Below are 27,356 nucleotides of genomic sequence, written 5' to 3'. Positions count from 1 at the left end.
TTTTTCAGGAGAGTTGTCACTGCCCTCCTTCGTGGATGAGAGTTTTACATGCCCAAGGTCATCTAGTGGCTTTAGTTCCGGTGTCCCCAAATTAAGGCCCATGGGCCACGTGTGGTCTTCCAAGGTCATTTATCCAGCCCCTACCCTAAACTTTACACTTATGGTCACCCTAAGTCTGAAATGATCTGGAGGTACACAACAACAATCCTAATTATCTCATCAGCCAAAAGCAGGTCCAAGCTTCCCATTAAAAATGTTCTTTATTTTAAATATTGTATTGTTCTTTCATGTTTTTACACTACAAACAGTGTGGTTGATTTTTTTTCAAACTATAGTCTGCCCCCCCTCCCCCCCAAACAGTCTGAGGGACAGCAAACCCATCCTCGACTTTAAAAGTTTGAGGAACCCTGCTTTAGATGGTCAAGAAAGAATTTGACCCCTACAGCCCTATCCAAACAAACAAACCACCCCACCATTGTGGCTCTCCCTTAACTACCACCTTCTAATTTTAAAGCAGCTAAAATTGCAGCCATTAACCACTCACCTCCAATAAGGCCTGAATAAATTATTATCAAAAATTAGATTACCATAGTTTAAAAACCATGTAAAGAGCTATCTCTTTTGGTAGGCTTACTCAGCCAGTCAATACAATACAAAATCTTATTACAGTCACTGACCAGCAGGACACAAGTGCCCTGGGATGGGGAAGCATAGCTCCCCAGCGAAGCAGTTATTAAAAAACAGATCAGAAAACAGTTAAAATCAGTTTTAAAACATAGGTTAATGTAAAAGGTATGTAACCGAGGGAGAGGGGAAGGCTGATAGGCAGGCTAAAATACTGTGGGGGGGGGCACTAAAGGGGATGGGAGGGGCACATTACAAGTCTAGTAGCATTTCAGTTGTAACAGGTTGCTCTAACTACATTCTCAACAGGGTGTTGCCTTGCAGGGTCGATTATCATCCGTTTAATTTTAAGTGCTGCAGCACAAAACTTAGCAACACTGTAAGTTATTGTAGTGCTAGAGTCCGAAAGCAGCAGGGTGGAGTAATATTTTTTGGTGTGCCCTGGATATTTTAGAAGCCATAGTGTAATAAGATTAGTTCTAAGGTCTCTGTAGAACATGCACTGAAGAAGCATGTGCTCAGTTGTTTCTACATTTCTACCCAGCCAGTCTTTAAGCATGAATTTTAACTATGTGTCCTTTATTTAATCTTCGTTTTGTGTGTTTTAACATGTATTTTATAGAAATACGTTTTAATATGTAGCCTTTATAGAAATATATTTTGAAATGTGTATTTGTAGTATTTTTACAATGTTTATATGTTATTATTCTGTAACCCGCCTCAGGCCACAAGGAGAGAGTTATTATTATTATTATTTTACTGACACAAAAGCACAGTATGTCACAGAAAACGAGATCTATATGCTGGATTTCGTATCAAAACATCACAAGTCGAACACTTCCCAAGCGTCTAGGACTATGTGATGTATTTTGAATGATGTGCACATCCAAGTAAGGTGGCCTTTCACAGTTGACAGATAGTGATTTTGTCAATGTTTACTGTTTCCAAATGCCGGCTGAGATCTTTTGGCACGGCACCCAGTGTGCCAATGACCACTGGGACCACCTGTACTGGTTTATGCCAGAGATTTGCAGTTCGATTTTGAGGTCTTGATAGAGGCTGAGTTTTTCCTGTTGTTTTTCCTCAATGCGACTGTCACCTGGTATGGTGACATCAATAATCCAGACTTTTTTCTTTTCCACAATCATGATGTCTGGTGTGTTGTGTTCCAAAACTTTGTCAGTCTGGATTCGAAAGTCGCACAGTATTTTTGCATGTTCATTTTCCACGACCTTTGTGGGTTTATGATCCCACCAATTTTTACTGTTGGTAGTTGGTACTTGTGACATAAGTTCCAGTGAATTATCTGGGCCACAGAGTTGTGCTTTTGTTTGTAGTCCGTCTGTGCAATTTTCTTGCAACAGCTGAGGAGATGGTCCATGGTTTCATCAGCTTCCTTGCACAGTCTGCATTTTGGGTCATCCACTGATTTTTCGATCCTGGCCTTAATAGCATGCTCCTGGGCTGCAAGAATCAGGCCTTCTGTCTCCTTCAGGGTTCCCTTCGTGAGCCATAACCAGATCTTCTCCCTGTCAACTTTTCCTTCAATTTTGTCAAAGAACTGCCCATGCAATGCGTTGTTGTTATTGTTATGCTATTCTAACTTACCACATGCTTTATCCATTTCAAGGAATGTATGTGTAGTTGCAATGTGATTTTTCTATATACATGCATACGTGTATATATATATACATACATGTGTGTGTGTGTGTGTATGTGTATATATATTCTATTATGTTTGGAGTGTACTAAATACAAATTGTCAATGCATAAACTCCAGTTACTCATATCCTGGTATGCAGGACAGCAGAAAGCATTGCACTGCCTGCCAAATATATAAAAATAAAGATGTGCTTTTTTTCAAGTTAAGGTGACATGGTTATGATATTAAGTTTGTGATTTCCATGGTTTTTTGCACTGTAGAATTCAAAATGATAATATTTTCACTCGTCGTACATATATGCATACTGAGATGAAGCGAACTGAAGTTATTTATCCTTCATAGACATTTCCTAGATCCTCCAGAATAAATCTATGAAATTTTGGGTCATCATATAGCAAACTTTTTCAACTTTTAACCCATTCTTTCCTTTTAAAGGGAGCGCTTTGTTGCTGAAATGGGTATATTATTTTAAGAAAAAGTATTTATAATTATACAAAACCTGCAGAACAGCCTTTCTAATACAATGATTTTAAAATCAGCATGTAACTTGATGTTACAATACCAAAGAAAGACAGGCCAATCAATCAGGGTCTTCTGAACTGCGCAGATTGTCTTTATTGCCCACTTAACATTTTCACCAAATTGAATTCTCTCTGATACTTGAAATAAGTAATTTCAAGAAATATTATCAAATACTTACTTTGCATGTAAAAATAAAATTAAGACATCATAATTATCATTATAATGTTTCAAAAACATATTATTACATCGTTTCATAATTATCTTTTTGGCAGTACAAAAACTATATGTTTACTAAATCTGCCTGCCAGAATGGGAGTCATTATCTAGTAATGAGAAAAATACATATTTCACATCTTCAAATTTCATATAAAATGATAGAAGTAATACATCTTGGCTTGATGCTTTTCCAATGTAATCTTTTTAATTGCTTCAGTAAGTTCCACAGTTGTCACAGGCCCATAAGGTTTATTTTATCTTATTTAATATTCTGCCCTTCCCCAGAATTGGATTCAAAGCAGCTATCCTAAGCTAGTTTTATTTATTCTTTATCAAGTATTTATTCTGACATCTATAACATGTCTATTCTATAAAAGGGATCATTACAATCTTTTTTTAAAGTACATTATCTATGGGTTGGCCATAAATATTTCAAACTTTCTATTAATTAAAAGTATTCTGTATATTTAAAGAAGGCTCAGGGTAGTAGCTTTAGTGGAACATTTATTACGATCAAAAACCTAATTCCAATCACCCATGCAAATCCAATTTTGTAGGTCCAGTTCAGATGTCTTTCTTAACAAATTTCGGAAAACACTGGTCTCTCATTATTTGGGTTAGAAATACCCATTAAATGCATTATCTTGCCAATTCAGTTGATTTCCACACTTACACATGTGCCATATTTGTCTTCAAAAATCAATTTTGGTTGTAATGTGTAAAATATTGACCTGTTTCTTTTGTTGTTTGCAGACACAAATCTTTAGGCCATATTTCTATTCTGCAAATCTTTTTGAGTCTCTTGAAGACAAATACGGTAATTCCATATTTTCAAGTTTCTTTTTAAGTGCTCATTATCTTCCCTTTTCTGGAGCAAATTTATTTCGTCTGCATTGCATGAAATTATTTTAAGACATATTTTAGTTGTTTTATTCAGATATCAGATATCATATCCTGAACAACTTCTCAACTATTCAAGTGTCTCCTTCTGGGGTCTCTTCCTTTAACATTTTGAATAGATCTCTCACTCTTGACAAAGATTTTATTGTATACTTTTCACATGTATATATTTTTCACCTAAGTGAGGAGTTTCTCTGTTCAGCATGGGTCATCCAAGGTCCTATTTTAGTATTTGTGATGGTATTTGAGATTATTTAAAAGTTATTATCACTCTTTGTGGAAGCCAATGCAAGAAAAGGTGTATTGGGTCCAACACCTGGACCAATATCAAGTCGAGGATACTTTTCCTACGCTGGAGTAGGAGGCTCAAGTTATTTGTAGCTGCAGTTACTGTATTCCATGCAGGTCGAAGTCCCTTGTATTTGTATGCTGAATGTACTATCAGGCAAATCTGTCTATCAGATAATCTGAGGTTGCAGGTTTGGGGGTTTACACTAGGATTTATTGTGTCTTGGGGGAAAGTCTCTGCCACCAGGTTGTCTTTTGCTGGGGGAAATGCCAGATTCTGTGTGCAATAACCTCCTTCCCCCTGTTTCGCTAATTCGCAGGAGACCATTGAGGTTTGCTTGCTGCATCTTATATTTTCCCACCTTATTGTATACATCAGAGGGTCCACTTTATTATTAAGGAGGTTAAGACATTGAAATATTTCTTGTAGGGAGGCTGCTATCAAACTGCAGAGTTTTGAGGGTGCCGTTATGATAACAAGTAATTACTCTGAGCCATCCCAGATCATTTGATAATATTGTAAATCTTTGTTTGGAGGTGCTTCTAGCTAGCTAGCTACCTAAAATGAATCTTTGTGATTCTAGTGGGGTATGTTGTAGTTTCCTGGTAGGAATGTTGTAGCATCCCCAGTCCAATCCTTAGTTCAGGGGTTATTTTGAAGACAGTGTTTCTGTCCATGCAGATTCCCTCCATATTTTATATGCTTATTATTATTATTATTATTATTAGTAGTAGTAGTAGTAGTAGTAAATCCTGCAAAGCTAGACGCAGCATGCAAATCATGCTACTAATTGTTAGCTGCCCTGGTCAGAATCGTTTAAAATAATAGACAAGATCCTGATTTCCCACAGCTAGGAATGCTAAATTATTGACATATATAAAGTTATTTAATTAATTTTTAAAATCTGAATTTTTTACAATGTATTTCTTCAAGGAATGGGAATACAAATTATGATAGTAAATATAAAATATGACCATATATCTTAAAGAATATTAAATAAAAAGCATATGCTACAAACAATACATATATATGAATAATATTAACAGAAATACATAGTGTACCTAAAAATAACACTAAATAATAGAAGAGAAATTAGAGAAAATTCAGTGCAATAGCCCTCTTTCAGATATCTGTTCATACAGAAATGTGTGCTCATTTTAAAGGAATGGTTCTGTATGTATTGAGAAATGCCAGTCAATGCACAGGTTTCTTTCTTATAGGAGAAAAAGAGACTGAGGCTGTATATGGCAGCACACTTAGCAATAATGCTGAGGAGAATCAAATTATACACTAGAGACATTTCTGCATATCAGAAGTTTGGGACCGCTTTTAAGACTTCTGCAAAGTTGCTCAGATGAGGTTTCAAAATTCAAAATACTGAGCACACAAGCATTCTTGTGTGCTTAGTATTTTGAATTTTCAAATTTGATTCTCCTCAGCATCATTGCTATGTCTCCTGTTGAATAAAGTCCAAGTTTCTTTTTCTCCTATAAGAAGGAAACCTGTGCATTTCATGTAACTCTCAAAGAAATCATTTTCAGTCAATATAATCCAAAATGAAATTTAAGTGTAATTTTGCATTCAAACAATACAGACCCTTTTTGTTGTTGTTGTTGCAACTGCTACTAATACAACCACACACACATTTTTGCGTGCTGGGGGTCACTGAAGCCAGAGCGAAACTCTGAAACCATTTCAAAGGCAGGAAAGACTGCTGCCTTCTCTGTGGTGTCCAATACCTTTGAAGTATCTAAGGCAGCTGCTCCTGCCAGATAGGAACTCTTGTTGTTCTTTTAAAAATATACTTTGTTCTGCTTACAGCTGGTAGATTTGAAAGTCCAACTAAACAAAGTTGAAAACACACACAGACAGAGAAAATCATTAAAAGCTCCCTTCCTGGATACATCAAAGAAAAATCTATAGAAGACAGATGAAAAAGAGATGAGCAGTTGGCACCAACCAGGAAAATGCCTCTATTCAAGAATAGTTCAGTCTAATGAACAAATACATAGATCTGTTTTAAATGGATACACACTGAATAATTTTTATTTCGGAGAATTAAAACACTCGTAATACATAAAAGAATGTTTTCCACTAGTATTAAAGAAGCCAAACCCACCCATCCTGGTGCCCTTGTGATGGACAATAGTCATGGGCCCAAAGTTTGTCCCAATCATTTCATTTGTGTTTCCATTTCATTCCATCCATTCAGATGGCACGAAATGGAAAGGCCCCTCCTGAAACGAAAATGCAACTGATAGGAAAGGCAAGTGTGCTTGCATTTCAGATGGATTGTGTGGGGCCTGGCAGGGCCTGCAGCCAAACACCAAGTGAGGAGCTCTCCTTATTCAGCGCTCGGATGCAGGCCCTGCCATGCCCGGATACATAGGCCCAAAGCCTGCACCCATAGGCCCACAACGCTTTGGGCCCCACCAAAAAATAATGTACATGAAAACTAAATGAAAAACAAATATCTGACATACTGATTTCGGGAGGTTCAGAAGAAAACGGATTGGGGCCCCAGAGAAAGCTGAACACGAAACGGATCAAAGTAAACCCTGAATGCACAAATCTAGTGGAACATATGTGGTACAAAAGGCTAGACTGAAACAACTAAGAAAAGTTCATATAACGGTGTCCTCTGTTCTACTATGCCATAACTTTTGGAATTTTAATTATTGTGTCTAGCATTAGAACCAATGGGGTATGTGAGAAGCATAAAAGGAGTGGATTCTAATGAACAAATGTACATGTTACTACATGGCAAATATTTTTTAATTTGGAGGGAAAAAACCCCTCTTTTCTACTAGTGATCAAAGTTAGAGCTACACTCTACTGTAATTCCACTCCATGTTTACAGCAACTTACTGCCACGGATAGAGGAATGCAGTTTGAATGAGTTGATGTTTTTATACATGTATGTATTTTATTTTATTGTGTTTCATATTGTACTTCATTTTTATGGGGTTTTTTAGGTACTTTGTGCCATCTGTAAGGCACCCTGAGTCCTTTTGGGGAGATGGTGGTGGGATATAAAAATAAAGTTATTACTATTATTATTAATTCTCTATCACAACACACTAATGTTTACCAACTTATTATACTGTATTAAAACAATGAAACAAATAAATCAATCATCAATGGTTATTTGCCCCAGATACAGATCATTTGGCACACTAAATAACAATGGAAAAGTTACCATTGCATTTCTGCCCTTATCTGAGGTTTCAGAGGTATCTCATGTTCAAAACAGCATACTGGACTAAGGTGTTCTTGGTGAAATTCAACAACACACTACTTCTCCTGAGATGAAATCAGGAGTCAAACTAATCCCAGTCAACATCATTCATTCTCATTCAAAAGAAAAACAAAACAAAAACCAAACAGTGGGAGTGATGGACTTAAGAAAGGTAGATAGAGCATAAATTGTTTATGATTGATTGTCTATCACTAATCAGTTGGATATCCTGTCATACTATTTTCTGGCACAGAAGTAATGCTGAGATATCAAGGAGGACTTTGATATGGAAAACTATTTAATATGAAACTTTATGGCAAATGCACTTTATACATACTAACCTTTTCTTACAGTTAGTGCTGAGACAAATTTTCTAACATATGATAAAAAATGCATATAACACAATTCTGTAGTGTCCACTGAAATTAGGTGAAGTCAAAAAGAATTCTGTAGCAAAAATGCCTATAAGAGGTATCCCAGTAATACCTTGCTATACAATACCTAGATGCTTTGAGTCCCCTTTGGGGAAATAAAGAGGGGTACAAATAAAAATAAAAATAATACATTTATGCAGCAGAGTAAAATTAAGGCGTTATTTCGCTTGCTGAAACACTACCATAATTATTCTTTATGAACATCTGCACCAAGTATTTACATGTACCTATTTTTCTCTCTTTGAGACATATAAATAATTCTATTCAAAAACAGCTTTCAAACATAACATTAAAGACTGTACATTCAAAATCATGTGCTTTGGCATAGTAACCTTAGTATATAACCTGAAGCATGTTATATATAATGAAAAGAGATATACTACCTATTGTGTCTTGGAGCTCAATAACACCATCTTATTGCCCTCTACACTTATCAATGCAAACCTTTACCTATAAGGCACAGCAATCTTTGAAATACAAAGATGCAGTAACAAACTGTCCCTAAGTAATATAAGGAAAAATTAGGATCAATAAAAAGATTATCAATAGTTCATGAGCAGAATTGTAGAGGTTAGAAAAAAATTACCAGTATATTCAGAAACAGACTGCACTCAGGTTGTCTTGCACTTTGCTACCCTATTAATCAGATGTTTTTAAAAACATGACGTATGAGCAAAGATAGAGGAAAAATGATACTTGCAAAATAATATGCTTGAACTGTAAGTAGATTTTCTTGTTGTTTGATGTTTCATATTACAATTTATGGCTTGTTATAATGAAAAAAATTGACCAAAGTCCTTTTTTCTACAAAAATAATGAACTTAATGCTATTCCAACAATTTTGCTACATATGAACACGAAGGGATTTTAAAACATAAAATACGTTTATAATACTACACCTAGTTTTATAGTATGGTTGCTGAGATATACCAAAAGACCACTGTTGATATGATAGTGGAAAAAATCAACTATATTTACAATTGAATAATATTTGAAAAACAATTTATAGTCAGAAAAAAGTAATGTGCCAAGTTAACTTCAATTTTCTAGGACTTTTAGATTCACTGGGCACCAATAGTAGACAGCAAGTTTATTTCATATAGAATAAGTGGTTAGAATCCTGGCTGAATATTTTTCCATGTGTATATCTATAGCAGTTTGAAGGTTGGAGATTCTGAAAGGAAAGCTGAAGATTCAGGAAAGGGACCAAGGAGGTAGAGGGAGTCAAGTCACAAACTTCCCACTCTCTTGGATCCAACTTTGAGATTCTGTAAAATTCCATGCATTGCTTTTTACGATTTTAAAAACCATTTATAGTATTAATAATACAGAAAGCCCAACAAAGGAGTGGGGAAAAGCAGGCACTGTTATCTGATGATGAAAGTCTACACAAGCAAGCATAAATCATCATCTTTAAGTCTACACAATTAACCTAATTTGCTTATTTGCCTTTAAATAGACAGGGAAAGGAGCTGTAATTCTCCATGTTAATGAACTCTTGTGACAAGTGAAACTTCATGGATGTAGGGAAATACAACACAAACATGCCAAGAGGAAGGTGTTTCAAGCCAACTCTGATCAGCACTGCCAAAGTAAGAAATCTGATGAACTGTAACATGCACCACATTTGATTTAACAAAAGAAATTACTTCATTTCCACTTACAGAAAGATATGATAATATGGATACTCCAGAGAGGTAGGAATTAGCTGGGAAGGTCAGCTAAAGGGATAACAAACTGTTTTTGAAATAGACATTAGCCATTTCCAATTATATTGACAAAAGGGGAAAAACAGTAGGACAAAAAACACCACAACTGAATAAGGTGTAAAAAAGGTATGCCTATCAGATAAAGGTTTCTTAATTAGAAAAAAACATCAACCTGTTGTTCATATCTTTGCTTGAGTTCCTCCAATTGCCAAGAAAATTCTTTTGACTGCTTTTCACGGAGCGATTTTGATCTGCTTAGATCTGCTTCCACCCTTTCCATCTAAAAAGTAAGAAAATATTTAAAACATCAAACCATTATTTTAAAAACGACACTGATGATAGCAGCTTCCTTGTCACCAAGCAGATGAAAATCAGTTTGCAGCATTAATGAATGATGTAAAAAGTTAGTATTATGGCTGTAAAGTAGTCAATTAAGCACACATCACTATTTTATCGAGATTGGACATTGCTCTCCTCCCAAGAAGTAAACGTCTCCTGATTTCCTGGCTGCAGTCTGCGTCTGCAGTAAACTTTGCGTCTAGAAGTACAAAGTCTGTCACTGCCTCCACGTTTTCTCCCTCTATTTGCCAGTTATCAATCATTCTTGTTGCCATAATCTTGGTTTTTTAAATGTTTAGCTGCAACCCAGCTTTTGCGCTTTCTTCTTTCACCTTGATTAGAAGGCTCCTCGGCTCCTCCTCGCTTTTGGCCATCAAAGTGGTATCATCTGCATGTTCAGCATACAAATTTTAAAAATCTAACACTGCAGAGTCTGGATTAAATGGGAACACCATAGCTATGCAAACCATGGCTTCCTGCAGAATGAAGGGATTACAAATGTGATAAAGCAAAATATAAGGCAACTTCAGCATTTTAGGATTAGAAAAATCTAGTGAAAAATACAGGACTTCCAATAAGTCTTTTGTCCTTATGCTCAACTACATGAAAGCACCCTAGAACAAATTATCACATTTCCATTATAATTCTTTCTAGAGTACATAATATTGTCATATTTTTCATCTCTCTTCTCATCTCATTGCTCTTGCCTTCAAATTCCAAGCTTTAGACTGTATGGTCCTTAGAATAATATATTGATCCAGGTATTCAAAAGGACCAGTATAAATAACAACAGTAAAAAAGAAAAATTAAACATATGACAAAGTAGACAGTACATGCATATGGGATGCTTTATTATTTATTATGTCAAACAAGATCTAGGGCCATGTTATGTGTATATTACCATTCCTCCCAATACGATAGCAACTGCACCTGTTAATATTACATTAATCCTGTATCATATCCCCACACCATCATGAACTGGTAAAAGAAAAAGCAAACACCCAAAGAAAAAACTTAATTCAGAACCATAACTGTCCAATCCTCACAAAGAACAAACTATAAATGGCACAGAAGAAATTCAGTTGAGGGCTTTCTTCAACAGTTTTCCCCATCAGGAACAAAAAAGTTATGCATTATGTGAATTCTGATTGTTTTAAATAATGGCAATAACTTTATTTGTTATAATTCTTCCATAGCCTATGATTAAGAATTAAAAGTTGGGAGAGAGAGAAAAACCTCTCACATTTCTATATTGGGTTTTTTTTTAATCAGCAGTCACTTTAATAGTCAACAGATTATCTTAACGGCCAATAAGATTCAGCAAAGCAGAACAGACGTGGTAACTCTATTAAGCAAATTAATTACATCACAAAAGCTGGTGAATAAAATATTATTCCTAGTAAGCGGGGGGAAATCATAATACAGTACACACATTTATTCAGATAAGACTATCCATGGGTTCAACCATCCATCACTTCTAGACTCCTCAGCAAGTATTTATCTGTGACCTACCAATATCATTCTCCAGATATCAGTCACAGAAGCTCATCCTGCCTCTACTTTTATCAGAGTATAGGTTCTCTATCCCTTATTGAAAATGCTGAAGCCCACAAGTGTTTTGGATTTCACCTTTTTTTTGGATTTTGGAATGTCCATATTTGCATATTTGTGCATAATGAGTCCTCTTAATGATGAGACTCATGTTTAAACAAAAAAATCATGTATATTTTATATACAACTAATAAACATAGCTTGGAGGTAATTTTATACAATACTGTTAATAAGTTCATGCATGAAACAAAGTTTGTGTACATTGAGCCATCAGAAACCAACGATGTCACTATCTCAACCAAACATGTAGAAAACTTTGCATTTTGTGGAGTTCTGGATTTATTTCAGAATTCTGGATAAGGGATGGTCAACATGTATTCTCCAATTGCTTATGTGAGGACTTTTAAACTCCTCTCCATATATGAATAGCATTAGACTTGACAGAAAGGTCATGGAGATAGGAAAGTTTAATGTATTTCTTCCTATCCATAATTTTCATATAACTTATAATGAAATGTATTCATATAAAAAGTGTTCATTTTTAAAAGATTTCTTTAGCAACAGCAGTGAAAAGCTTCTTTATTTTCTATGAATACAAGTGTTGACAGTATCTTGAAAGCACTTTAAACTATTAGGGACATAATTATTTACTGGGTCAAACAAGGCTAAAGTATGTCTGGATTTCCAGAAATACATCTCTGAACTGGGAAAACAAGAAACTGAACTGATTGCCTCCACATCCGTAAAGGCTTCTAGATTTCAGAGTACTTTTTTTTCTTTTCTGTACAATGGATTGTTGGTGGAAGAATATAAGAATACAACTCTTCCATCTGCAAGTCCAAAAGTGGCCCTACACATCACCAAAGATGTTGTCTCATGGGGTACAGAACATGTGAACCACATATTTTTTTTTCCCAGAATATTTAAGCACTTTGTTTCTACACTATACACTATAAAGTACTGTGGCATGGTCTAGAGCAGTGGCTCTCAACCTGTGGGTCACCAGGTGTTTTGGCCTACAACTCTGAGACATCCCAGCCAGTTTACCAGCTGTTAGGATTTCTGGGAGCTGAAGGCCAAAATATCAGGTTGAGAACCACTGGTCTAGAGTAAGCCTATACAACCTGTGCCCCCCCCCCACATGTTTGGGCTTCCAACTCCAAGAAGCCCTAGCCATCTTGTCAAATGGTCAGAAATTGACTTGGTGTCATAGTGGTGACTCAGCATCATAGTGGATGAAGCGAAAGCTCCTCCCGTGACCGGAATCGAGCATAACCTCCAGGCACTGAAGTGGAAATGCCAAAAATACCTCTGTCTGTATGTACTCCCCTGCTGTACCAGCTCCACTGGCTGCCGATCTGCTACCGGGCTCAATTCAAGGTGCTGGCATTGGCCTATAAAGCCCTAAACAGTTCCGGCCCAAGATACCTAACTGACCGCCTCTCGGCCTATGAGCCCATGAGGACTTTGAGATCTTCCGGGGAGGCCCTGCTCTCGATCCCGCCTGCGTCACAGGCACAGCTGGCGGGGATGAGAGATAGGGCCTTCTCGGTGGTGACTCCTCGGCTGTGGAACACCCTTCCCGTGGACATCAGGCTAGCCCCCTCCCTGTTGATATTCCGCAGGATGTTAAAGACCTGGCTGTTTAAGAAGGCATTTGATCAAGAAGTGCAATGACTGGTAATTTGACCATAGGAATGGAACGACGGAAATGATTTTGGATTGTGGGTTGACGATGAGACGACTCGGAATGGATTTTGTAGTAATGTTGATGTTGATGTTTTGATAAGATGTTTTTCTGATAATGATGAATTGTGGATTATTTTACACTATGTCTTGTAATTTGCACTTGTTTTCCATGTTGTACACCGCAATGAGTCGCCCTTGGGCTGAGAATTGCGGTCTATAAGTGCAGTAAATAAATAAATAAATAAATAAATGTATGTATGTTTAGAAAACAGCACTGAAAATGTGCCGTGCATGTGTGCATTGTGATCCGCCCTGAGTCCCTTTCAGGGTGAGAAGGGTGGAATATACATACTGTAAATAAATACATTCCTTGGGCTGAAATTCAAAACACTAGAAGACTGTAGGTTGTGCAGGCCTAGATAGATTTATAGATACACTACAGAATTTATAACAGCAATTTTGCACTTGTTGCCTTTTTATACTCACGGCCTCTTACAGGTACTCACATGTGCCCCTACACAATCCTATAGTATCCTGTGGTATAGGATTCTAGTACCTCAAGCTTCTTACAAGATAGTATTCTATGATGATATAAATATTTTTGTTTTACTTTAGAAACATCACACTTCTAAATATTTACTATCCTTGTCCTAGCCCCCCCCCCCCAACCTTCTCTTCCATTTGCCCTACAGAATAACTTGAGTCATAAGTACTACACTTCGAAACACATACTGGGTCTTGCCTTTCTGCAAGACCAAAATTAAATGCAAGTCACTTCACCAATGAAATGATGTAATACTTCATTGGTAACAAAATGGTTACCAAAGAAGTTAAAACATCACAGCAATAGTGTAATTTCTAATTAAATCCCAAGGAAGTTTCATTTAAAAGAGATAAATAAGAGCTACAATGCGATCTAAGACACTGTATAAACTTGCATTTTAATTCTTGAACTCCTAGAAAAGTCCTATGCAATACTACAACTATGGATGGTTTTTGCAGTGATGACAATTCTGGCTTTGTTATAAAGATGAATCATTTGCTAGCATCCTTTCTACTGACTTGCTGGCAAAGCCACTACATTGTGAAAGAGTTTGATGTATCACTATCAAGTGAAGTATGTATCTGGCAATATAAGATGAGAATATGCTATCCCACTGAGACAGATAGTTGCAGAAAGGCTGGCATTGTGACCTCCTCACCTGCTCTTTCATTTCAGCATAGACTTTTTCTGAGTTCAGCTCCACCTGCCGCTTAAACTCCTCCAGGGCAGCATCAGCCTGCTGGGCTTGCCGGCTCTGTACCTCCATCACCTGAGTCAGCTGCTCCTCCTTCTCCCTAGAAAGTCAGATAAATTTTTCACAGTGGAAGTATCAAATAAAAGAACATGTGTGCTGGTGTAAAAGAAAGGCCTTTTAACCCTGTCTATTGAAAACAGCATTCCTGTTCCAATTTTCTGTCCTTATTTATACCGAACGTCCATGAGATATTCTTTCAGGAAGAGAATAACAAGTCAAACAATACCTCGGATATTCTTTTTACCTCTTTCATAGAAGTGGAGGAACCTAAACACAGCACTGGGCTCTCATGAAACTTTCAAAGCTTTCATCTCATGCAAGGAAGCTTAAACAGCCTGGTTTTATTGTGCGACATAATCATCGCTTAAATAACTTTAACACATCATCAAAAGATATTTAATCAAGAAAATGTTTTGCAGTATGTGCCTATACTGTAAGATTAATACATCAAGAGAAGCATATCCCCACCGCCATCTCCTTTAAGACAGAAAGAGGATTATTTGCTGCCTCGTATACGTCAGATTATTAAGTATGGAAAACATGACACCCATTGGAAGCTTCTCAAGACAATTTAGTGAAAACCCTTAATGCGCAGTTATGACATCAATTCAGCATTAGCATGGCTGACATTACTTATGCTTCAAATGTGCATGACTCGCCCAAGTCAATGTCAAGCAGGGAATAACTAATATTAAAAGGATAAAAAAGGAAACTGATGCATCGCAAGTTACCACAGTATATATAATCTTTTCAAAATCATGCATAGGTTCTACTTTTGTAATATTTTTAAGTACAGGTGCAGTTTACAAGAGCTTGATCAACTAATCAATTCTATTTATGTAGTTTACTTTCACAACTACTAGTGCAATGGCATCATCTGGTACAGCTGCACTACTGTTGTGTTGGACTGAAACCAAATGAGTTGCCAAATGAGAACTATGCATGCCCAATGGCCATGGCATGATGGCTACTGGGAAAGAAACACAAAAGCAAGCAGAGGGAGGGAGGGTAACTTGAAGGAGGATGTGGCTGGCAGGAAACAAAATTAGAGTACATCATACTGCAGACTTTTAGAGAAGCTCAAAATTGTCAATTAGTATAATCATTTCCAATGCTCTAGATCAGTGGTTCCCAACCTGTGGTCCATGGACTACCAATGGTCTGCAAGGACTAAAATATGGTCTGTGGTCTCACCGTTAATACACCATTGCAACTAATCTCGCGAAACCCTCTTATAGTGTTATAGAGACTTATTAAATATGGTTTTCTGTAGGTGAGCAGATGGCGACTATTGGATGGCATATGTTCTGTATGAGAAACTAGAGCTGATGTGGTCTATCCAATGCAATTTTCTGAATCAGCATCCCAAATAACCAAACTGAATCTAAAGTTGACCAAAAACTGATTTATAACTGAAGATGCTTGCCACATATGCAGGCAAAACATCAGGACAGAATGCTTCTAGAACATGGCCATTCAGCCTGAAAAACCTACAACCCAGTGATTTATAACTCTTTTGGTACTAATGTTGAAGAGTGGTCCCTGGTCAAAGTACAATCCACCCCAAACAATTAGGTCCTCCGGGGAGTGGCTACTCCAGCCTGCCAAAACCCAGCTGGAAACCATCCCCCAGAGGACCTTTTCATCCAAGACTGGAACAACCTGCCGAAATGAGCTAAATGAGTTGTCAGAATTAAAAAACTAAAGATCTATCTCTTTTGGCAGGCCTACTCATTCAGTTTTAATCATGAATTTTAAACTCGTGTCCTGTGTTTTAATCTTTGTTGTGTGTATTTTAATATGTATTTTGTAGAAATATGTTTTAATATGTATTATTTTATTTTATTTAGATTATTGGGTTTTTTAGCGATGTTGTAACCCGCCACAAGGAGAAGCAGGTAAAGAAAAAAAATCATGGTTATTATTATTATTATTATTATTATTATTATTATTATTATTTTGCAAGCCACCAGCTCAGACATCTGCCAAGACAGTGGGCTGGAAAAAATGGGTGGAACGAAAGAAAGGATATCTTCTACAAATGATGAGTCTAAATTTCTGGCAACTGCAACCTGTCAAGAATAGTTTCCTGGATTAGTAGGATGAGAAAAGAAAGGGAGTGGTAGAAAGCGAGACAGAGTTAGGAGAAAGCTGTAGTCCTGCCTTGTTTCTGCTCCCAGCTACATATGGAACACAAGTATGTAGAGAAAAAGCGGTGTCCTCACTTCTGATGTAAAGACACAAAATATATACAACAAAGCAGCAAGGTCATACATCAGCATTGCAAAAGACACTAGACTCCATCTGGACATTTATGAAAAGCAGTGAATCTTATTTAAAAGATCAATATTTTTCCCACAGTTATGTTTACCAAGAATTCTAATTTGTCATAAAAAAAATTATAGAAATGGGAAAATCATTAAAAGTCACTGGTATGGTTCGTACAAATGTGACTAGAAATAATACCTCATGTATCAGAATATGTAAATAAATTTAAAAGACCTGTCAGGCAGGTTGATAGAAGATTACATTTGAAAATATTATGCATCCTAGCCTCTCATCTTACAGGCTTATTTGCATCTTCAAAGAAATGTCATGATCAATTCAGAGATTTTATATACTACTTTATAAATTCTAAGTCAATTGGACACATTTTCCCCTTAAACATATGAACATTAATCTTTCATCATCATTAGAGCCTTATTAGAGCTCTTTTACCCACAGTAGTGATTCACAGAAGTAACAACTGGTTTTTATATGTTTGACCTTGTGGCTTATGAAAATATTTAAATACAGAGCAAAGTGAATGCATTTTGCAACCTCTGAACAGACTTCTTTGGAAGTCGATCTTTACTTCCAAGTATAGGAATGTGCACAGAAAGCGCCTAAGATGGATATTTTCATGTTACGAAGTATACAAGTTTGAATGAACTGTTATTACTCAGAGTTAGATACCTTTTTGAGACCTTCTTCACTTGGCTGATGACCGATACATTCCATATACCTAAGAGTTGTGCTCACATGCCAAGGAATCCATGAAAATTTACAAAACAAAACAGCACAACACAAAAGAAACGCTATAGTATTTTCTCCTCTGTGTACACACACACATTTGTATGCAGGCAATGCAGCAGAACATTTCAGGGGATAATCTACCTAGCTCTGACTCTCTTTTTAGTTTGCCCTCTCCTCACATTCAAATTGCCCGAGCTCTGGAGCTCACAGAATTCAACAGGAAAAAGAACAAGAGTTTATTAGGCATACAGAAGTGACCTTCAGCCTCCCAAGGCCTCTTTTTGGTCAGTCATGCTGACCCGCTATTATCTGTGCATATGTACTGAAGAGGTAAGACAGACACATAGCTTCACTAAGCCCTAAGAGAATCCCTCCAAGTGCAGGTCCTGCAACCATATAGGGAAGGATTATGTCCTACATGTTTAGACTTTTCTGTGTTCCATAAATTAAATCAATATTTTCATAAATTTTTAATGTAATATTTTATAAATATATCTTATAGGTAATGTGTTGTTAAATGCTTTGCATGAATTATAGGCAGATATCACTAGCAAAGCATGCAAAATGACTTTTGGTCATTTCTTATAATCGAAAGCCCAAACATATAGGAGAATTACTGTTTTTCTTCAGAAGGCAAGAGAGGGAAAAGCGACAGCAAAGTCATTCGAGCAGGATAATAACTAAACCGAACCCAGATCAAAGGAATAGAGAAGAAAGGCTGAAATCTGAAGCTGAAATATTTATTGCCTTCAAAACATCATCCCTGTCCTGTCCCTGGGCACTTTAATATTGCAAAGTTGCTAGAAAGCATTCTAAGTTGTATTCATCACTGCCTGGCAAATGAACCAAAAATGTAAGGAGGCAACAGCCTTGTTCATTATTCAACGGTTCTGAATATAATATGGCACTTCTTGTTTAAGATGGAAGAAAGTAAACATTTAACTGAAGAACTGTTTCCATTTCATTCCGTTTGTGATGTTAACATCAAAGTGACTATATGCATCATTTTAAATACTAAACTAAACCATAATAAAAATAAACCTCACCTTTAGTTTTTATTAATATTACACCATCCTGAAAATATATTAATACAATAATTATTCCATATCCTATATACTAACAGTACACTCTTCACTGACTAAAATGGCAACACCCATATACAAGAGGGAAGCATTAATAAAGGCAGATTTTGGAAATAAACAGTTAACTCATTATGTCATATAGTCATTAGGCTTTTCTAGCAATGTGGATTGATTCACTGGCATGCATGAAAAAAAGTAATCCTATATTTTAAATGGATATAGAATTTGTTAGACTGCTTCTTAAGCTGTGAGAGTTGACCCCAAATGGGATCCCCTTAGCTCAATGTTGAGGTTACAAAAAGTTTGGCAACAGTAAAAGGTTTCTGAATGTCACCTGCTTACCCAAATCTTACCCAAATCTGTTAGCAACAACATTCAGAGTTTCCAGTGGACTCTGCAGAAAATGCTTCAGCTGTACTTCATAAAAAGGACAATCTGTCTGTTTAGCAAACCTTGTAAATGCTGATTTATTATCGGGACATGTTAGATTTTTATACCTATTTTATATACCTATATACTTGGAGTCACATAAAATATCCTGTTCCTCCCGAGATTTGGCCCTGTCTAGAAGGGCTCTTAAGTTTTTTTCTCAAAGGACGCAAGAAGTAATTTTAGTACTTTTTTCCTGCTGCTGGAAAATCTTCAAAGACCACAACTATTCACAATTTGGGACTTCTATGCAAAATTCACACATAGTTGTTTTCTGCGGAAAATAGCAGTTATCTGCACAGGAAGCAGCATTTCCTGTGCAAAAAAATCTTATTCAAATGCTGCACACAAATCACCACATTCAAATGCTGCACACAATAAATCTGCAATTGCAATATTTATTGCACTGGAAACATTTTAAAAATAGTTCTGCTTAGAGACTACATAGAGAATCTCTACAGAAAACCATTGCATTTGAATTTTATATAGACTAAGATTCTCATTAGTCAAGGATTCTTCCAGTCGGGATTCTTCGGCACTTGAAAACAAGAGTTTTTACCATTTTACTAAAACTTTTTAAATATCCTTTCCATGCCTTAAAAAACAAGCTTTCTACATCATTGCTGTTTTGAACAGGGATGTAGAGAAAATTCTGGTAGCACAAAAAGGAATAGCAGGATGCAAGTGAAGATCTGAGATTGAGAGGCCATAGAAGAGGAAAGAAAAAGAAAACAGACTTTTAAAAAAAGGTGCTCATATGAAATAGAATGGAAAGAGCCGATTTATTTGCTTAACCCTCGGCCATGGCCCTTAGAGAATGTAAGGCCCTGAAAAGCTGGTATTCTGCCCTCCACCTGTTTTATTTTCTGAAGTTGAGGTGCATCATGATTCTCTTAAATTCTCAATTTAATGTTCCAGCTTCAGTGTAGTTCCATGTCCATATAACGTTCCTCTCACAGAGAATAAACTTCTTTGCAGTTTAGTCAGCTAAACCAGATCTATCCGGAGTTAGCCTGAATTATTATCCTGATTATTTGGGTCTCCAACTCATGCACAAAATTAATATCTAGATAGAGGCATTGACAAACACTCCGTTACCCATCTTTAAGAACTGCAACTTTAGGTCATTTATAATGGCAGAATAAACACGTTGCCTGAGTTCTACCTTTCTTGAAAAAGTCATTACTATCAGACAGATGTTACTTAGTTTAGGTTTCTATATGTTCTCATCAGTTTAAAAAAACATATTTAATGTATACTTCTCATCTAGAATTATTTCTTATCTAGGATTATATGTCTTTTCATAGCCTTTTAATAGTTTAGTCATCTTACTTAAGCATGGTCTTAAGCAAGGTATGTGTTTTATCTCTTACAAAAAAAATATCTGAAACTCATAAGGCAAATGGTACACATGATATATTGCAATGGTAAGGGAGCAACATCTATCCAATGTCTAAACTTATATTCATCTTTTGAGGACATTACACCGTTTAAACTGATATTTTTTATTATACTTCATTAATTCAGTATCACTGAAAGAGTTAAACTCTAACATGTTATACTAGCATTCCTATTCAAAACATAGGAAATACACTTATCCCACCCATTATGGAGATATCCTACAGCCAAGAAATGTTGTGTCTTCCAGCATGGTCTCAAAGACTATGTTCTACCAAGTCAGTCAGGCTGGTTCCAGTTTAGAAAGGATCTGGGCAAGCCCAGTTAGCACCAAGTAATTACAGTGCAGGGAGTACAGTGAATAGGCTACCTATGGAAAAGAAATAACACTAAAATGAAGGATTGTCTTACCTGGAAAGATGGAATGGAGAAAGGGAAATGCTATAATAGAGTTTGGACAGTCAGTCAGGGGAAACTATTGAATAGGGGTTGCGGGAGATGTGACCAGGGGTTAATGTTTAATCTGATTATGTGTTGATAAACTTCTAAGTGCTTTCTCTTTTTGAAAACTTGGTGATGTTATTACTCCTAAGTATTTAAAGAGAGTTTGGTCATGTTTCCCACAACACACCCACAATGAAACAATACAGCCACTGGTGCATATAGGGATCACTTTGAGGCTCAAGTATCTGATTCGGCGAACAATTGCGAGAGGCAAGGAAAAAACGTGAGCGAGAGGAGTCAAAGGGTTTGAAACTGTGGGGAAATCCTGGAGAGATCTCATGATTATGATCTTGTACAGAGCTCACAAGGCTTCATTTATAATGGATCAAAAAGTAACACTTGAAAAACAATATCAAAGTCTATTAGCTCTCTACTTTCAAGCATGACTAAATATTCTTACTGGATTCCCCCCCCCCCCCCCCACTAGGCTTCTACGAAGATCACTACTCTCTGGCTCTTGTTATATCATTTATGTAACTATAGCTCTGAGCTTTATGTTTTAACTGTTATTCAGCCTATAACAGTATTATTACATAATAGACATAAATACCCCCACCATTTTCACTTAACTGTAATAAATTCATCTTTAATCCTTACATTCTTAATTGTTCGAAACAGTATTAGTGCACCTGGATTAGAAGGCAAATTATTTTCAACCTTATTCTGCATTTTCTCCTGTCTTGGTTCTTTCCTTCTATTCTGCTGGATAATCATTCACTGATTCCCTAGATTGCACAGTCTTAGTGGTTTGCTGCAGATGAAGCAAAAAAAAATGGAGCAAAAAATGTAGCTACAACTTCCCATGGCAGCTACTCTGTCCTCATGATACTCACTGAACCCCTTTAGTCCTTTATCCAGTTTAACATTGGTTGTACAGTGCTGAGCACTTATGATAATTAACTGGAATGTTTTCCTAATTTTCCTAAAATTTCCTGCCAAACGTCCATCTGTTTTGTCATCTTCCTCTGTTCCACTCCCCTTAACCTTGCCAGTCACTGAGATTTTGGTAAATGCAAGATTGGTGCAAAATAATGTAATTTATGATACTGTTATATTATAGAATTAATATTTTGACACCACTTTGAATCTTGGGATTTGTAGTTTGGTAAAGCACAAACCTCTTTGGCAGGGAAGGCTAAAGACCTAGTAAAAGCACAGGTCCCACATTCCATAGCATTGAGCCATGGCAGTTAAAATGATATTAAATTGCATTAATTTTACAGTATAGATGCACCCTTAATAAACAAAGACTCTGGGAGAAACATGTATTTTTTTAAAAATCTACTGAAAAGTAAAATGAGCAAAAGATGTAATCTTGGCAGGTCATATTACCTGATGAGAATTAGAGTGATAAAGAGCATTATGCATATGCTCAGAAACACATATTTTAATTAAGGATTCTCTACCCTTACTTCACTGACTGACTTTGTAGTCAGGCACATATTGCTGCACTTTCAGAAATCATTCTCCTTCCATTGACATTGATACCTTCAGTAGATGAATATCTTTTTTAAGCCAGGTATTCAGTTTTTAACTCATTAGAGCAGATGGAGTTTTTATTTTATTTCCGTTAATGCATATGTTGTTTTTCTTTTGGAATGGGCTTAAGATGGCTCACACAAAGAATCAACTCATATATATATATATATATAGAGAGAGAGAGAGAGAGAAAGAGAGAAATCCAAATAAAACAAAGAGTTAAAAACATATAAAACCATTACAAACATACAAATATTCAAAAGTAAGGTAGCCAACCTATAAGAAGTTTCCCTGCAAGTAATTATAAATTAAACATCCACTTGAACAAAAGGACCTTGGCCTGCAAGTGAAAGGAGAGAAGGGATGGGGCAATCTAGCCTTCTGGAGAAGGATATTTCAAGGGTGGGAACAATCACTGAGAAGGCTCAAATGCCCTTAAATGTGTTGTTCACATTTTAAACTTGAGTTTTATCAATGAATTGTGGTTTGTCTTTTAACTTCTATAGCAATAGGTTTTAGCTGGACTTTTTTTTTCAAATTGTTATAAGCCACACTGAATCCTGTGCAAGGACTAAGATAGTTTAGGGCAAACTTTGACAACCTGACAGTTTCTAAATGTGTTGAGATTCTACCATCGCAAAGCAACAGTTGTATTATGAGTGAGAAAGTGTTTCCTGAAAGATCTTAAAAGATCAAATATTTAGTTCAAAGTTCTCTGAGACCCATTTTTCGCTCACTAGTCCCTTGGGGCAACTGTGGTTAGGCATAACTCTGATCTACCTTGCAATGACAACTGAAAATACTGACTCACAGAGAGGAAATGGAAAGTGCGTGGAAGCAAATAATGTGAAATGGCCAGACTCCTTAACAGCAGCATTCCACTTTGTAACATTGCCCCTTACTTTGGTTTCCTTCTTTTACTGCAAGACCATTTGTGCGAGTTTTGTTTTTTTAAGCATCCTAATAAAACTACAAAGTATAAACCCTCAAACCTATTAAAAATGAGTACTATGTAAAAATTAACACCACTGAGACAGAGGAGTATGGGGGAATTCATGAACAAACTGAAACTTTATGGTGTCCCCCAACCTGTAATATTATTGACATTATTAGCTAAGTTTTATAGTTCAACTTGGACACTTATCAAAAAATTTCAAAGCATTTTAAAATGTAGCATTTGTCTATTTTCATCAGACAACACAGTACATCATATTACTACAGACTGCGTGTGTAAAACCTTGTAACCATGTACCATGGCATTTATAATGGTGATCAATCTGCCATCCTGTGTAACTATCCCTACTGAGGATATAGCAGTGTGTATGCTATGAACAAAATAGAGCAGAGGGACACAAATGCAAAAGAAATTTTGAGCTACACTTCTCTTGCTTGCATAAACAAACGTCAGCGGAAACTGGGGGCCAGGGAGAAGATCAGGTTGCAAATGGTTAATGGGATACTTTTTCTTTTAAATGGAAACTATAAAACAGGGGCTCTATATAGTTTCTATCTTCTGTTCATACTTAACATTGTGCCCCATAGAGTGAGGGTTATGTCAGCATGTTCAATAGAACTAAAGGAATGTTTACAATATGACGGAAACTTTGACTGCTTTGGCTCTAAATGGTTTCAGATGCTCTGAGTACTGTGTGGAGAACAGCTGCTTTTTTTCATTAACGGAGGGCCTTAAAAGGAAAACACACACACATATGTCAGACTCCTCACCCTACATTTAATATGAATTTTAAATCGTGACAATTACTGCTGGAAGAGGGAAAGGAGTGAAAATGTGTTAGGACAGTTGAAAATTAATATATTTGTAGTAGTTTGACATATAAGTCTTAACTTTGACAGCAATGAAAAGAAGAGTGCAGTTAAGGATCGAAACAATCCTATCAATGTACCTTATCAATTATTAAAAGAGGAAGCTAATGTTACATATATTCCTATAAAGTACTTGTAGTTGCTCTGGTGTCAAAAGAAAATAGTAAACATGAACATTAAAATCTCAATGGCTCTCTTTATTAGTCTCACATAGATTTTAAAGCCAATTGCACTGATCCAGGTTGGTGTTTTCATTCATACATAGCTTATGGGGTGAAGGTCAATGCTATAAAACAAATGCTGTATGTACAGTTCCCATTTTTTAAAATCATGGTACAGTGTGCACAGCACTGGTTCAGCTTCCTCAGGCTTCTTAGGAATCGCACAAATAGTTTGCTTGTAGGGGGAAGGAGCAGAGAGCTTGATTACAATAGGTAGCAACCTGTTACAGCATGTACACATGGATGGATGAGACTACATATTTTATGATCTACTGCCTCCCCATAGTTATGGTTTTAAACAAAAATGCAAAAAACAAGAAAATCTTGCTATGGTTTATTTTAAAAATGGAATAAACAAATGACTCATTAAAATAACCCTCCAAAGCTACAACTCTATTAACACACTTTTTGTTTAACTCACTGTACTATTATGAGCTGTTCTGAGTCCTATACCAAGGCAAAAGCAGGGTACAAACTGAATATATGGATTAATGCAAATTAAGTAATGATGGCAGATTTCATATCTTCACAGTCCCTTGACATGAGTGGACTGGAAATTTCAGCCCCGGAGACAACAAAACTTTGCCATTTCTCCATCTGATCACGAATCAACACAGAAGGAAGGCTGCATTTTGTGGTGCGAATTTGCGTCAACACCAAACACAACTTTATTCTTGACATTTCTCTCTCACTGGGGTAATTTGCTAACACTGCAACTTCCAAAACACAAGTACATAACTTCTTTAAACCCAGCTGTATGCAGATTTCTAGATATTCACTTTGACATACTAATAGAATTTTGTAAACAGGACCTTCTGAAAGTACAGGCAGTCCCCACGTTACAGACATCATAGTTAAGAACAGGGGTGAGGCAACAGGAAGAGAGAGAAATCTAACCCTAGGAAGGGAAATTTGCTCCTGGAAGACTTATCATGGGGGAAAAAGTATCTTATCATGGGGGAAAAAGCTGCCACAACAAACTATTTTTTTTCAAAATCCAATTATCAAAGGAATGGAAAGTGAGGTGAAATCTTCTAAACCAGGGCGCAGGGAGCAAAACAAGCTCCATAATGGTGTTAATCCTTCCCTGTGCTATCCAAAACATATATACGGCTGGAATTGCACTTAAAAGATGTACCTGTTCCGACTCACATCCAAAAACAACTTAAGAACAAATCCAATGAACTTATCCTGACTGTAACTTGGGGACTGCCTGTACAAGAGTTTACTGACATATGAACATTTATCCCAGTGTATGTACATTCATGCATGCTCACATAACGCTTAGCCCTCTTCTAGTTCTTTATCTTGTACAGTCTGGAAATGGCATAAGCAAACCCCATAGGTAACTTCTGGATCCACCTACTTGATAAATGGTTTGCATATTAGAGCAGGAATGTCTACGTTATGAGTTAAAAGGATCACAAAAGACAATCATGAAGATATGTAATCCTACAGACTATATCCATCAACCATAAGCCCACTGAACAAGTCTCCATATCAAGGGACAGAATGTTTTATACATTTTGTTCATATTTAGAGTAAGGCAATTAAGTTAGACGAAGGTTTGAAACTCAGATCCATAACATTCTATTGTAAGTAATGGGTTCTTCAGCTTCAATGTATTTTGTTTAAACAAATATTTTAAAACAAATGTGCTTTTTTTCTTCAGCTTGAAATGACATTTTGAGGTGTTTGCCTGTCATCTTTCAGGTTCTGGGCATTCCATAGTAATATATTAGATTTTCCCATACAACACATATATCAGAAATATGTTGCTACTAAATTGATGTCAGGACAATCTTAACTGAGTGTACATTTTGTGATAGGTTGCATAAATATCTTAGTTATCAAATCCTATAATACAACAGATACCCTCTAGCTACGAAGCAAATAAGAAGTCAGGTAAGATCTTTTGACACTAAAACAATATGGCAGTGGTAGTTTAACACATTAAAAAGGGAAGTAAACCAAGCACTCACAAGCCTTAGCTATATCACAGAAAATTTCCTAATAACACACTACGCCTAATGTAGTCTGTCAGAAATTATTTTATAAATCCTTACGTGAAGGGTTATTTCTTCATGTATTTTAACAGAATAAAGTATGAAATGGGAGCATTGTTCAGGTACAATCTCAAAATGATCACAAAGTTGTAGCAGCTTCAGCACAATGTGGAAAATGAAATGAAAATGTAAACATGTCTATGCATGAAACTGTCTATCGGATTCTGTACAGCATGACCTCTAAACAATGACAATGTACAAAGCCTTTCATTTTAAACAAGATCTGATCAGGCATATATACTGAAGGGGGAAAAAAGAGGTGTCATAACTTTCCAATGTAAACAAAAATTGATAGAATGAATTTAAAGCAGCCAGCTGGTGAGCATTTGCACTCTGTCAGCAGCACTTCCAAAAGCCTTGGAATTGGCTCTCATGACAGGTGAGGGTGAGGACTTAAAATAAAAAGATCACCACCAGCATCATCAAACACTTAACCACAGATCTCATTCTTCTGACAATTTAAAGTAGGGTTAAAATACAATACCATTCACTTATTTCATTCACCACACTGTGATAATGGAAATTAAACCAGTTGGCTCTGGAGTAACACATCTGGAGAAAGCTTAGAAGACTACAGTTTCAGACAAAATAGTAAATTACACTGTGAGTAAACATTATTTTCAAAAATTAAATCTAATATTTTATTGAGTATATTGTTTGAGCCAATGGACAGATGACTTACTTGTAAATGTATTTCTTTGAGAGGTAATCTGTGAATTCACACAACTGGGTATTCTGCACCTGTACAGAGAACTGTTTGAAGCCTTCTAGAATCACTAGGGAGAAATGTTTTGGCGGTGCTCCCATCGACCACTCTGGGGCTATATAGGGTCTGGGTGCAGCCTATTTTAAGAGCTGAGGCAGCA

The 27,356-nt window shown here is 36.3% G+C and overlaps 1 protein-coding gene across 3 annotated transcripts in view; it reads right to left on the bottom strand.

Moving 5' to 3' along the window:
* The window catches only part of CEP112 (centrosomal protein 112), a 308,982-nt gene that overhangs the window by 194,389 nt on the left and 87,237 nt on the right, over positions 1–27,356 (bottom strand). For all 3 annotated transcript variants that reach the window (XM_060763065.2, XM_060763067.2, XM_060763066.2), the window contains 2 exons: positions 14,377–14,512; positions 9,768–9,875 (listed from right to left, as the gene is read on the bottom strand). In XM_060763065.2, the coding sequence (XP_060619048.2) occupies positions 9,768–9,875; positions 14,377–14,512 (244 nt within the window). The remainder of the gene's footprint in view (positions 1–9,767; positions 9,876–14,376; positions 14,513–27,356) is intronic.

Source organism: Anolis sagrei, chromosome 2 (assembly GCF_037176765.1).
Source record: "Anolis sagrei isolate rAnoSag1 chromosome 2, rAnoSag1.mat, whole genome shotgun sequence".
In the NCBI taxonomy this organism is placed as follows: domain Eukaryota; kingdom Metazoa; phylum Chordata; class Lepidosauria; order Squamata; family Dactyloidae; genus Anolis; species Anolis sagrei.
This window is presented reverse-complemented; position numbering and strand designations above follow the sequence as displayed.